At 46.8% G+C, this 15,195-nt stretch overlaps 1 protein-coding gene across 1 annotated transcript in view; it reads left to right on the top strand.

Annotated features, from left to right (window-relative positions):
- The first annotated feature begins 3,005 nt into the window (after nt 1–3,005).
- The window catches only part of XPA (XPA, DNA damage recognition and repair factor), a 41,332-nt gene continuing 29,142 nt past the window's right edge, over nt 3,006–15,195 (top strand). Inside the window, exons 1-3 of the mRNA XM_063457301.1 lie at nt 3,006–3,184; nt 4,386–4,578; nt 4,796–4,906. Coding sequence (XP_063313371.1) covers nt 4,431–4,578; nt 4,796–4,906 — 259 coding nt within the window. The 5' untranslated portion in view covers nt 3,006–3,184; nt 4,386–4,430. The remainder of the gene's footprint in view (nt 3,185–4,385; nt 4,579–4,795; nt 4,907–15,195) is intronic.

Genomic DNA, 15,195 nt, shown 5'->3' with positions numbered 1-15,195 from the left:
TTGTCCCAGTAGTAAAAATAAATATGTGAGTCCCAGATGCCCAAATAAAGATTATAACTTTTGTCCATATTGGTCTTGTGTGGGGTGGGCGACTTGGGGACAGACAGTAGATAAAGACATGATAGTGACTAAGTTACCGACTAGCCCATATTGTAAGTCTATGGAATGCAACCCAGTCCATATACTTATTAATAACCCCGACAAGTTCTTAGATAAGTATGGCAATTTATTTGGGTTTCAGATATACGGGACGGGTTTAGATCCTGGGACATTATTGTTTATAGGGATAGAGACTGATACGGTATCCTCCCAGACTCATCAAGTATACCATTCCTTTTATGAAGAGATGAGTATAGATAATAAGATCCCCCATAATGCTAAGAACCTGTTCATTGACCTAGCTGAAAGTATTGCCGGTAGTCTTAATGTTACCAACTGCTATGTGTGTGGAGGTACTAACATGGGAGACCAATGGCCTTGGGAAGCAAAGGAGGTAATGTCCGGTTCTGAGGCAGTTGACCAACTAATATCTACACAGGCCGATTATCATATGAGTGTTAGAGGTAAATCTGAGTGGAGATTAAAGACCTCCATCATAGGTTATGTTTGCATAGCAAGGAAAGGAATAATGTATAATACTTCTGTAGGAGAATTAACTTGTCTAGGGCAAAAAGCTTATGATGATGACACTAAAAATACAACTTGGTGGTCGGCTTCAAATGTCTCAGAACCATCTAACCCGTTTGCTAGATATGCCAGTTTAAAGGATGTGTGGTTTGATCTATCTATCACATCTACCTGGAGAGCCCCAGCAAATTTGTACTGGATCTGTGGTAAGAAAGCCTATTCGGAGCTGCCACAGGACTGGGAAGGGGCATGTGTGTTGGGTATGCTCAAACCATCCTTCTTCTTGTTACCGATTGAAACAGGTGAGACTTTAGGTGTTAAGGTGTATGATGTGAATCATAGGAAGAAAAGGGGACCCCTAGAGATAGGCACCTGGGAAGATAATGAATGGCCTCCCCAGCGTATCATGGATTATTATGGGCCAGCCACGTGGGCAGAAGATGGTACCTTTGGTTATAGAACCCCTATTTATATGCTCAACCGCATTATAAGATTACAGGCGGTGGTTGAGATTATCACTAATGAAACATCACAAGCGCTCAATCTCCTAGTGAAACATAATACCAGGATGAGGACAGCAGTATACCAGAATAGATTAGCCTTGGATTACCTTTTGGCAGTAGAGGGAGGTGTATGTGGGAAGTTTAACCTAAGCAATTGCTGTCTTCAAATAGATGACGAAGGGCAAGCAATAGCTGAGCTTACTAGCCATATGGTTAAACTAGCGCATGTGCCTACTCAGGTATGGAAAGGGTACAATCCAAGTAGTTGGTTTGGTAGCTGGTATGAGTGGTTTGGAGGGCTTAAGGCAGTGGTAGGTGGAGTCCTACTGATTTTACTGTTGTGTCTACTCCTACCGTGTCTTATACCCTTAGTAGTTAGGTCTGTGCAAAGCCTGATAGCAAATATAGCAGAGAGGAAGGCTGCTGCACAGATAATGGCGATATATAAGTATAAGGCTCTAGATCAAGGAGAACCAATGCAGGAAGATGAATGTTGAAGATTCACATCATAAGATAAGTCTGGTCTGGTTCAAGGTAACTTGCGGTGTAAGCAAAACTAAGGTTATGTGATGCCTCAAGTAATTGTAAAATATCAAGAGGCATCAAAGGGGGGAATGTGGTGGAATCTCGGTAAAAATAAATTTAGTAGGCCGAGATTACCACGTGGCATGTGTACGTGCATATGCTGACGTATCGATCAGTTGGTTGCACGAGGCAAGATACGATCAGTAGTGTACGGAGCATGTGCAAGAATACAGGATATAGTATTCCCCTCCTCCATTGTGCTGGACAAGCCATGCGGTCAAACAGGAAGTTAATTCTTATTTGTGTTGATTGGTTAAGAGAATGTGCGGGTGGAGCTTAATATGGGAGGAGTTATATGCCCATATAAGGAGCCTGCACTATTGTCCGGGGCTCAGAACTTGTGGTATTTTGGTGACGCTAGTCCCTCTGAGTCCCGATCGGTGATCCAATAAAGAATCTCTTCCTTCCTGAAGAAACCTGTGTCCATCTCTCTGTGCTTGGCTTCCGTCAGTTTCTCCGGTATCATAAGGTGAGGTTGGTTGGCAGTAGAGGAGGAGCTAGTTGGCATTGTGTAAGGTGAGGTTGGTTGGCAGTGGAGGAGGAGCTGATTGGTATTGTATATGGTGAGGTTGGTTGGCAGTAGAGGAGGAGCAGGTTGGCATTGTGTAAGGTGAGGTTGGTTGGCAGTGGAGGAGGAGCTGGTTGGTATTGTGTAAGGTGAGGTTGGTTGGCAGTGGAGGAGGAGCTAGTTGGTATTGTGTAAGGTGAGGTTGGTTGACAGTGGAGGAGGAGCTGGTTGGTATTGTGTAAGGTGAGGTAGGTTGGCAGTGGAGGAGGAGCTGATTGGTATTGTGTAAGGTGAGGTTGGTTGGCAGCGCAGGAGGAGCAGGTTGGTTTTGTGTAAGGTGAGGTTGGTTGGCAGTGGAGGAGGAGCTGGTTGGTATTGTATAAGGTGAGGTTGGTTGGCAGTGGAGGAGGAGCTGGTTGGTATTGTGTAAGGTGAGGTTGGTTGGCAGGCAGTAGAGGAGGAGCTGGTTGGTATTGTATAAGGTGAGGTTGGTTGGCAGTGGAGGAGGAGCTGGTTGGTATTGTGTAAGGTGAGGTTGGTTGGCAGTGGAGGTGGAGCATTCTATAAGGTGTTTTTCTTGCAGCCTTTGTAGCAGTTCCGGTAAGCTGTTTCCGCATTGCCTGTTAAACAGAGGACGCGCACACATTGCTCTGACGCCCCTGGAAATTGTCCCTGTGTGATTCTCGTTTGTAATAAACCTGGATTGGAATATCTGCTGTTGCTGCAGAATTTATGGAGAGGGTTAAGTGAACCCATTGCAGTCAGGCATTGCTCAGGGCAGCCCTGCGAGCAGAGAGGCCCTTCGCTGAGTGTGATTCCAAACACTGGCTGACTGCTGATGTCTATGGGCTAGTGGGGCTCCCTGTGTGAGGGTCCGGGCCAGGGGGTCACGGGGCATCCAGACTGGGAGGAGGCGGCGGCCGCCTGAAACCACAGGATTGTGCGGACATATTATCACCGTGTATGTTAATACCCACTGAGTGTGTGTGAACCCCTTATTACAGTATTGCATCCTCTATTACAGTGACCCAGCACATTGCTACACCCGCTGCTCTAATGTGTGTGCGCTATATCAGTGTATAGTGTCACACACTGAGAGCACTGCTTAAAGACCTTATATTTCCCAAATATTAGCCAAGTGTGTATTATCACTTCCAATGACACCCAGCTCTAGTAACGTCAGGATCTGTGTATTATAAAGCTGAGGAGGTCAGGGATGTGTATTTGTGTGCATGTCTATATTTGTTTGTTTTTCTATTAAAAGGTCTAAGCCTCATAACATGTTTTTAATTATTGTAAAGAATGTGCTACAAAATTTCCCAGCTCCCACTATTCAAGGGGTAATTTATAAAGTTTGAATTGTTGTGAATTCAAAGGGAGTTTCCCATTTTAGGGCAAAGCAGTCGAATTAAGCTATGTTCTCACTTGGAATTCACAGCAATTCCCACTTTAGTGAAGTAGCTTGTCAGATCTGAGTGGCGTAGAGTTGCAGCAATGATAATACGGCTCCCTGGTTCGGACACTGTTTTACATCATCCTTTGCAGTGTCCATTTTATCCAAGATGTATCCGCTGCATGGATGCTATCTGTTTATAAAGCGGTACCCTCATCCTATGTGATGATTGGAGTTTCCACAAAACTAGTTCAATTAACCTCTTTTGGTCTCCACTGTTCTACACACAGTCATTTCTTTTATACTTTTAGTGCGTGTAATACCTTGTTGCTGCAACCGATGACGTATAAAAATTGGTGTAACTGATTTCAGATCTATGTCTGTTTTTTCCAATGCGCCACATTATGTATACATCTCATACTGTAACCTTTTATACATGTTGACTTCCCTTTGGAAAGTGATTCCACTACATTGAAACACTGACGGGGAAAAAAGTTGCAGTTATGTGCCTTTTTTAAATCAGAAAATTATATTAGAAAAATTGTGAAAGGGACACAAAGTATACAAATCTGCCACACAGTAGAATAAATCGGTACTAATTCACCAGAAAATTGACAAGAGAGCTGCCACGTCACCTTTAATAAACCTCTCCCATATTCTGTCACTTTCTTGTGCTTGTAAGCTCGCTTTAATATGCCCATTAATAAATTCTGTGCTGTTTGTTGGCAATATACCTATATTGTTCCCTTTTTTTTTTTTTTTTTTAAAGCAACTTTTGTGATCCTGCTTCCTCTGTTGCTTGGTCGTATTAAAGATGGAATCAGAGCCAGTGTCAGATGCTCCCAAGGAGGAGCAAAAAATACTTCCTGCAGCTGTCCGTGCAAAGATAGAGCGGAATCGACAGAGGGCTTTGATGCTGAGACAGGCCCGGCTGGCCAGCAGACCATACCCTATTAGTGGCGGTAACTATTTGTATTAGCGTTAATGTAATCACATTCATATATGCTTGCTTTTAATTTATGGATCTTGTTTCAAATAAGAAATAGTTGTACATGATATATTTTCAGTTGAGCTTTACAAAATCTCTACAGAAATGTAAGAATTTAACATGTTTTTTTTCTTCGGCATTGAGAAATTTAAGATTTCATTCAAAGAAAATATGCTGCTTTTTCTTCATAGAGACTGCCTGTGTAAAGATTCCTGCAAAGGTGATTGACTCCGGAGGAGGATTTTTTATAGAAGAGGAAGAGGTTGCGCAGAAATCAGTAGAAAAAGTTGTTCATCAACCAGGTAAGCTGTGATAGCTATTGCGGGCTACTCTACTACAGTTTGGATTTCCATTCACAAGTACTGGGAGGATGTGATCTGCAATCACTTCCTCTAAGTTCTGCAATGCGTAAATTGGGGATTGTTCCTCGCCACCTGCAATCACCGCTTGGGTTGCACTATCAGATATCTGAAGTACCACTGGGACTCCTGATAGGCCAGTGACTGTTTGGCTCTGGCAGCCTTGAGTGCCAAGCAAAGGCACGTTAAGTATAGAGCATTCCCCTGTAGTCTCACTGCTCAATTCTCTGCCATTTAGGAGTTAAATAACTTCTGTTTATGTTTATCCCCTGGCTATGACAGACATAGCCTGCATGAAAAAAATGGTTTCATTTTCAATCAGAACTTAACTTAAGACTTTTTATCTCCTAATTCTGTAAATTTAACTTTAATCACTTGCAGGAGGCTCCTGCAGGGTCTAGGATGTTATTAATAGAGCAGGAGATACGACATTCTAGATTAGACAGACTGTGCAGTATAGGAACCCACAATATCTAGGTTACTTTTCATAAGTGTTTAGGAAGGCTGTGCAAGTCAAATGCAGGGAGGTGTGACTAGGGCTATATTAGCAAAGTTAATAAACTCCTAACTGCCAGAGAATTAAGCAGTGAGACTGAAGGGGCATGATCTATTCACCAACACTGCTTCATAAAGCTAAAGTTGTTTTGGTGCCTAAAGTGTCTCCTATAATTATCCTACTGGTGGGCCATAATAGGACTGTTACTCAGTTACTCTAAATAAGTTTTATACAATTTAATTGTTTGGTCGATTCACTATAGCTGCAATATTTTGAAAATTGATGGGAAATAGTGAATAGGCCATGGGTGCAGGGGGGAGAGTAGAACTTTAGCCATCTACTCACAATGTGACCCTACACACACAGGTTGTCATTAGTATTTGTATTAGTTCACTCCCACAAAAAAATTAAAAAGGAGGGGGGAAACCAACAAGAATAATGGAAAGCTAGCCAACGAGGTGAAGCAAGAATATTAACACATTTTAATATGAGGAGAACATATGATCAGTTTTATGAAGCTGAGGATGGGTGTGGTAGAGGGACACCCCAATAAAACAGGACAATAGCAATCAGGTTATGATGGCAGAAAGGCGCTTACGTGTTACCTAGGACGCAATATGCCATCCAGGTGAAGCGAAAACTACTGCTGCAAATAATGTTTTCTGTTTAAACGAAGTGTTACTTGTTCTGTAATGTCACCTAGTTAGTGCTTCTTATCTCATCAATGATTTGAATGTGTTTTATGTACAAAAATTGGTTGTATTGCAGGCAAAGACAACCTTACGTTATTTATGCATTGGGGCTGGGCTAGTCACCCATCCTCTGTGTGGCGACTAGAATGTGCCATGGGGGATCGTTCACACCCCCTAAGGCCCAGCGACAGGTGAGGCAACGCTGTTTCACTTGTAAAAACTTTATTTTTATTAGTTTCTCCTTTCCCCATCCCCTAAGTCACCATGATGGTAAATACGCTGGTGGTGTTAGTCTCTTTCTCGGAACATCCCCAAAAATACCCAAACCAGCACCAGTTATTAGATTTCACATACAGTGGGCTCCATGGCTTTAAAAATAGTTTCCCTAAATGTTAAGGGGCCTCATTTCCCCCCAGAAAGAGACATCTACTGTTTAAAGAACTTAAAGGGACACTCTGACTATATATTATAGTTAAAATAGCTGCAGCTTAATGTAGTTATTTTGATGTATAGAGCCTGTCCTTGAAAGCATTTTAATGTACATTACTGCCTAGGTACACCTCCAGTGGCAGTCACTCAGACGGTCACTAGAGGTGCCTGCTGGGTTCAGCGTATTTATGCTCTGCCTGGAGGTGATGAATGTACCCCATAGAGATGAGATGCTGATAGACGCAGAGCAGCGTTTTGGAACACATGTCCGAAAGCCTCCCAATTGGATTGGCTGAGATCATCTAGAGTGATGATCTCAGCCAAGGGGATAGAGCACGGGCAACGCCAGCCACAACAGGGCCCTTGCGGCACTGGTATAAATGTGAGTAAATCAACTTTTTAGACGTATAGTGTCAGGAATACACATTTGTATTCCTAACAGTATAGTGTCCCTTTAAGAGGCTGAAAACCGGTATAGCCTTTGTCCAAGAATCACACCTGCCAAAACCCTGCCCGTTGACACATAAGGATTACAATACAGTATACAGCTGCAATTTAGTTTGCAAACACAATGGGGTAGATATAATCTTTTTCTTTCTTTTTTTTTTTTTAACATCAGAATTGGCTTTTCGGGTAATTGTTAATCTCCATTATCAAAAAGTCTCCTATTAGCTATCTAATCATAATCCTTCCACTGAGCCAACCACGGCTCCCATATCTTAAATAGTAATCTCTTTTCCCCTGCGCTGCCAAGTGGATTTCCTCCATTTCCCTCATCTTTTCAACTCTCTGTATCCATTGTTCCTTGGTTGGTACTATGGCTTTACCCCCAAAAGACTGGAATCATTGCATTAGCTTCATTCAGCAGAAAGTTCAACAATATCTGTTCATATTTTCCGTTAAAATAGGCTGGCTATCCCAGCAATATCTTAGAGGGGGTTAATCGTTTAAGTGTTGGTAGGATCTAATATATTTCCCCAAGAACTTGTTGCCTATAAACTTTAATATAATTACATTCCCACCAGATATGTTCCATGTCTCCCCTATTATCTTCACATCTCCAGCAGTGTTCACTAACAGTTGGGCAGTGTTTATGTAATCGTGTCGGAGTCCTATACCATCTAGTACCTCTTTTAAAAAAAAAAAAAAAAATTTAAAAAAAAATCTTGAGTTGCTAACTTGTGAGCACATCCCCATTTTATATACATATGACCAATCCTCCTTATTCATTTGTGTGTTCAGACCTTGCATCCACTTCTGTTGAAAAGAAGGTATTAGCCCATCTGTAGCGCCTCTTTGTATTATGCTATAGATGCTCGATAAATAAATTTTTTTCACTATTCCTAGACCACATAAAAACTCTAATTGTCTTTAGCGGATACCAACTGCCCGGGATGATCCCCCTGCCAGGGACTGGATTGTAAGGTACACACCCAAGGGGACCCACGGACCGGACCTCTCCCAGTCCCGGAGGGGTTAGCAAGCTCACTGGCAATATAGGCCAACACATCGCCCGGCGGAGACCCGGGGGGGGGGGGGGGGGAGGGGGGTTCGATCTCTGGGGGAGGGAAGAAGGGTAAGTTTAATAATGCGGATTGGTCTGTAATGTTTATAATGTTAACGATGTTTACAAGTTTCTCACTACACATGTATACACACACGCATACACATGAGGGAGGGAAACTCATCAACGTACTCTGGACCGGAGTGGTTCGGCCGGAGAGGGGGCCCTAGGTGGGACCAGGTCCTTGAAGGAGCCATGGGGCCAGACATCCAACCAGACTCACACTAAAAAGACCCCGGAGACCCATGGGCCCACGAGGCAAATCGACAGACACTGGGAGGCATTCTCATAAAACATCCCCATACCGATGGGAAAATTTCTGATAGACAGGACTAGTGGGCTGGGTGCCGTGCGAGCAGAGCGATACATACGACCGTTTGCTCCAGACCGGACGACCCACATACCCCAAGTGACGGACTAACACTGTATAAATACTCGGAGGCTACTCCGGTGACACACCCAGAGGGGACTTGACACCAGTGGGCGACTGACTCCAAAGCGAGTCATAGTTACCTTCTTTTCAGACCGACACTCCTACCCCTGACATCGACCTGACCGCACCACTCTAACCCTGTGATTCATTGTCATACCCACTCCCCACTCCAAGTGCAGACGGAGATGGGCTCCAAATACGAGCCGGCGCCGCTTACCCTGTGGACTAACAACGTAAGAGGCTTGAACGTCATGACAAGAAGTTAACCGCCGAAATGCGGGAAGACCTGGAACAACCCCTTTTAATAGAGGAACTAGCAGCGGCCCTAAAACTCTCCAAAACCCACAAAGACCCAGGACCAGATGGCCTCCCTTTGATATACTTGCGCACGTTCCGAGACTTTTTGTTACCGAACCTCTTGCGAGGTCTCAACTCCATACTGGAGCGGGGCCGTTTCCCCACAGACACATTGGCAGCCATAGTCACGGTGATACCTAAGGAGGGCAAGGATCCCGACGAACTGTGCGAGTTACTGCCCCATATCATTACTAAACGCGGACCTGAAGCTATTTGCAAAAACCATTGCCCTGAGAGTCGCGAAACACCTCCCCCACCTGGTACACTCAGACCAGGTTGGGTTTATCCCAGGTAGGGAAGGGAGGGATATCCCGATCAAAGCACTGAACATCCTACACATAGCGCGGACGCGTCGTAAGGAACTTCTGCTACTGTCAACTGATGCCGAAAAGGCTTTCGACTGGGTGGACTGGTCGTATCTGGAGAGCACACTCGTACACATGGGATTCGGCCCACACATGCTGTCATGGGTGCTCTCCCTGTACACGAGTCCCACGGCAAGGACCTGCATTAATGGGGCACTGTCTGCCCTTTTCCCGATCCGGAATGGCAACCGCCAGGGATGCCCACTATCCCCCCTCCTGTTTGCCCTCTCCCTGGAACTGTTCCTGGGGGCGGTCAGACGGAATGGGGGAATCACTTGATTTCGCACTGGTCGTCATGAGTACAGAGAAGCCGCATATGTGGATGACATGCTGTTCTTTCTTACTCAGCCGCTGCTCTCGTTGCCTAACCTCGCGTCTTTTCGAGAGTTTGGAGCGATTTCTAACCTTAAACTCAACACTGATAACTCCGAGGCCCTCCATCTCCCGTCCCATAAAGATCCCCCAACATACCTCTACGCCCAGTACCGATTCAAATGGTGCAACACCAAACTGAAATACTTGGGTATATGGTTGCCCAAGGACTCGTCTCAACTATACCACCATAACTATCACCCGCTACTACAATCGCTGCAGGCAGACCTTAAGAAATGGCCCCCATACTACGTCTCCTGGTTTGGGCGTATCGATGTGGTTAAAATGAACGTGCTGCCCAGGATACTTTATCTATTCCAGACAGTGCCGATCACTGTGCCCAGAGCCTTCTTCGGCTCCATAACGACCGCCATTCGCCGATTCGTTTGGAACGTCCGCCCTACCCGCACAAAAAAATCCACCCTAGAACTGCCGAAACAGATGGGAGGCACGGGATTGCCCTCCATAGAGACGTACTCCCCCGCCACACACCTGCATAGACTAACAGACTGGCACGTACAACACCCTTTAAAACAATGGGTGACTTTGGAACTAGAACAGACAGAAAAATACCCTCCAGACTGTGGTTACACACCGCCACGTATGCAGACCTACACACCAAAAATCCCCTGATCGATGCCACGCTTAGAGTGTGGATAGCTGCACGTTACCGACTGCAGCTTAGCACTGTAACGGAGTGCAATATTAAAATCCACGATCTCCGCTGGTATTACAGGTAAATCCACAATCAGCGCTGAAAAGTAAGGCAATATCCCAAATCCCCCAGTAACCGGACGAAACACAGTTCTGGGAGTCAACTGAGGTCTTTATTCACAGGCTTCCATATTTATACAATTCCCCATGCAAGGGGTTTCCAGACAGACTTAGCAGGGGTAATACGGTAGGGGACTACATGGGGGACTTAACATTCTGGACATTTCTCCCATTAGGCACTGCTGCACGAGAGGGATACTCCCACTGGGATACACCGTTAAGTGGATTATCCCTCCGTGCAGCAGAACCGGCATTTTACTTTAAAATACATAGCTCTCTCTTTATTCATCTTATTTGCACGAATGGACGGTTGGCAGATAGCTGGGGTCTGGGGTTATATTTCGTGAGAATACCGCTCAGATCCCAGCTAAAACTACCAAACGGCGCACGAAAAAGACTTAACCATCGAGTCCGGTTTAAAACTACCGAACACCGATGGGAAACATAATGTGATGCGGGCGGAACTCCCGACCGCTCTGGAAGTCCAGCGGTGTTCGTGTCGTCGAGTAGCCGTTTTCAGTTCCAGGCACTCGACGACCAAACACCGCTGACGAGACAAAGGATCCAAGATGGCCGACCGCCGCATGGTCGGTAGTCGAACGACCATGGGAGAGCCTTTAATTACCGATTGCAACAGTGTTGCAATCGGTTAACGAGCGCCACACGTCCCTTAATGTGTGGTCTATCAGGGGGGCCCGTATTCGTTTCACGAACAGCCCGGATAGTCGCTGTTCGTAAAACGAAGTACATGAATGCTAGTGGCTTACGGCTGCTAGCATACGAATTACAATGGCACATACTATACTTCCAAGTACATATACAACACAGCAGAAAATACAGACAACCTTTTGACATATAACGTCCAGTGTTCTAGAAGTGGCTAGGTTTGCCACAATGCTCCCTAGAACCAAGCCGGCATACACAGTCTGATCCCAACGGATCGGCTTGTGGGTGTCCGGGGAAGTACTCACAGATCACTTTTCAAGTTCAGTTTGTCTAGATAACCCGTCGGCGGTACCGTTTTGCTTCCCTGGGCGGTAGTGGATTGTAAAGTCAAACTGCTGCAGTGCCAAACTCCAGCGCAGCAGCCGGGCATTGTCTCCAGCCACACGGTACAGCCACACCAACGGGTTGTGATCTGTGAGCAGCGAAAAAGGTTGTCCATACAAATACGGCTGCAACGTTTTGAGGGCCCACATCACGGCCTGGGTTAATGCCTCCAGTCGGTCCCTGAACTCCAGCACGTAAGATACGATGGGGTTACCCTCTGGGCTACTCTCTCCCTCCCAATGTTCTCTAATGAGGTTTAACGGCCCCCACACCCTTCTCCCAAATAGCAATTTGAAGGGGGAAAAACCTGTCGACTCTTGGGGTACCTCTCTATAGGCGAAAAGCAGATGGGGTAGGTAGCGCTCCCAGTCTTTGAGTCTCTCCAAACGTACGGAGCGTCTGCTTTAGGGTACCGTTAAACCTCTCACATAAACCATTGGACTGGGGGTGGTAGGCAGAGTTTACTATCCGCTTAATGCCACATACCCTCCAAAGTTGTTGGGTGACCTCTGCGGTGAACTGGGTGCCCCTATCAGATATTATCTCTTGGGGAGAGGGACTGGGCTTGGGTAGAGGCCCTACTAAATCAACTGCTACCCTGCTAAAGGGTTCTTCAATAATGGGCAGAGGGCATAATTTAGCTTTGTGGCGGTCACCTCGTTTGCCCACTCGCTGGCAAACGTCACAGGAGGTACAATATTGCCGTACATCTTTAGAGATCCCGGGCCAGAAAAAGGCGTGGGCTAATCTGTATCGGGTGCGTGTCATTCCCAGATGCCCAGACAGGGGAATGTCATGAGCTATCCTAAGCAGTTCCTGCCTATACTTTTGGGGTACTACCAACTGTTTGGTTGTCACTGTGACTGACCCCCCCACTCCCCTTTCTGCTATACGATATAATAGCCCTTTCTCCCAGGTGTACCGCTCCCCCTCTAACCCGGCCTGATCTGTGTTCACTCTATCCCTGTATACCTGCAGTGTGGGGTCGGACTTCACCTCCGCCTCAAATTGGGTGGGGGTATCCCAGGTCACACGTGTCAAGGGGGTGTCATGGTCTCTTACCTGAGCCTCAGTGTGTGCTGGTGGAGCCGTGGTGCGCACCTGCTGCCGGGTGGTCACTGGATGGGCCTCCTAATGTGGAGCCTGGGGTACAAAAGCAGAGGTCATCTGACCCAAGTCATTCCCTAGCACAACATCCGCTGGTAAGTTCTGCATCAGGCCCACCTCTACCATGCCCTTCCCCGCACCCCAATCCAAATGAATTTTGGCAGTGGGTAGTCGGTACACTGCTCCCCCTGCCACTCGTACTGCCACTGATCCGCCAGTGTGTGCCGAATCAGGAACCAAATGGGGTGCTATCAGGGTTAAAGTAGCTCCCAAATCCCAGAGCCCCTGGACTTCTTTCCCCTCCAGGGTCACTAGCTGGCGATGATGCAGGATTCCCAGGGGTTCCTCGGCTTGAGTGCTCAACACCTCTTGAGCGGCTGGCTCCATTTGGTAATGGTGGGCAGCAGCCCTTGGTGCCAGGTTCTGTCGGACTTGGTTCCAGGCCTGTCTGCTCCGGTTTTGGGTGCACTCACGTGCCATATGTCCCCACTGCTTGCAGGTGTGGCATTTTATATTAGCCCGTCCATTATATCGGGAGGGGGGTGGTGGATTCCCCTGAGCTGGACGGAAAGTTGTTGCTGTGGGAGCGGTAGGCGGTAGAGGACTGGGTTGCCCCGTGGGTCGAGAGTAAGTCTTAGGTAGGAGCCCATGATGCCTCCTCGCATCAAAATGTTGGTCCGCTAATCGGGCTACTTCAGTTAGGGTGAGAGGTTTTCGGTCTCTCACCCATTCTTGTGCCTCTGGGTACAAGCCGTTAAAGAATTTCTCCAACAGCATCAGTTGTCGCAACTCCTCCATGGTGGTGGCTTGGCTGGCTTGTATCCACCCCTGCGATGCTTGATCCAGCTTGTGTGCCCATTCGGCATGTGAATCTCTTTCCGGCTTGCGCAGGCCTCTAGACTTGCGCCGGTATGCCTCTGGGGTAATGGCATATCTTTCTAATATCGCTCTTTTTACTTTAGCGTAATCCTTGCTGTCCTCTCTGGGTACAGCACGGTAGGCTTCTGCTGCCCGCCCGGCTAGCTTGCCTGCCAGTACTGGGACCCATACCGTCTGCTCCAAATCATGTAAATCACACAGTCTCTCAAAATCCTGTAAATACCCATCGATCTCATCCTTCTCCTCACAAAACATTTTAAAGGCATGGTATGGGATTTTGTGTTTTACCTGCTTGCTGAGTGAATCAGAAATGGATTCTGCTCGGGAGGGTGCATTCCGCGGACTGTGTGCCATCACGTACTCCTGCACATCCGCCATCACCACGGACAGCATGTCCTGTGGTACAGGTTGGGGTAAAATTCCAGCCTGGTCCCCATTTCCCTCTGGTAGAGGGTCTCCTCCATGGCTGCTGGGGGTGTAGCGCTGCGAGCTCTGTCTCCTTCCATCAGCTCGGTAATCAGCACAGCTTTGGGTTTATTTCTGGCTATCTTACCCCTGGCTTCTAGCAGTTCCTTTAATGTCTGCTGCTTTAGTGTAGAATAATCCGTATCCATTCACTTCGGTAGTCGGTTCTTTTGTTGTATTCCACTTGCCATTCCCTTTTCCTGTTCGGCAGTTTTAAATTGCACGAATTGCGCTTTTCGGCTGTAAGGTTGGATCCCGTCGCTTGCCACCAATTGTAACGGAGTGCAATATTAAAATCCACGATCTCCGCTGGTATTACGGGTAAATCCACAGTCAGCGCTGAAAAGTAAGGCAATATGCCAAATCCCCCAGTAACCGGACGAAACACTGTTCTGGGAGTCAACTGAGGTCTTTATTCACAGGCTTCCATATTTATACAATTCCCCATGCAAGGGGTTTCCAGACAGACTTAGCAGGGGTAATACAGTAGGGGACTACATGGGGGACTTAACATTCTGGACATTTCTCCCATTAGGCACTGCTGCACGAGAGGGATACTCCCACTGGGATACACCGTTAAGTGGATTATCCCTCCGTGCAGCAGAACCGGCATTTTACTTTAAAATACATAACTCTCTCTTTATTCACCTTATTTTCACAAATGGACGGTCGGCAGATAGCTAAAACTACCGAACGGCGCACGAAAAAGACTTAACCATCGAGTCCGGTTTAAAACTACCGAACACCGATGGGAAACATAATGTGATGCGGGCGGAACTCCCGACCGCTCTGGAAGTCCAGCGGTGTTCGTGTCGTCGAGTAGCCGTTTTCAGTTCCAGGAACTCGACGACCAAACACCGCTGACGAGACAAAGGATCCAAGATGGCCGACCGCCGCATGGTCGGTAGTCGAACGACGGCCACCTAGGAGAGCCTTTAATTACCGATTGCAACAGTGTTGCAATCGGTTAACGAGTGCCACACGTCCCTTAATGTGTGGTCTATCAGGGGGGCCCGTATTCGTTTCACGAACAGCCCGGATAGTCGCTGTTAGTGAAACGAAGTACATGAATGCTAGTGGCTTACGGCTGCTAGCATACGAATTACAATGGCACATACTATACATCCAAGTACATATACAACACAGCAGAAAATACAGACAACCTTTTGACATATAACGTCCATTGTTCTAGAAGTGGCTAGGTTTGCCACAACCACCTCTCCTAGCCCCCTAACGCCCATCACGCACA

This window comes from Pelobates fuscus, chromosome 5 (genome assembly GCF_036172605.1).
Source record: "Pelobates fuscus isolate aPelFus1 chromosome 5, aPelFus1.pri, whole genome shotgun sequence".
Taxonomy (NCBI): domain Eukaryota; kingdom Metazoa; phylum Chordata; class Amphibia; order Anura; family Pelobatidae; genus Pelobates; species Pelobates fuscus.
The sequence above is the reverse complement of the archived record's forward strand: the minus strand, read 5'-3'. Positions and strand labels throughout refer to the sequence as shown.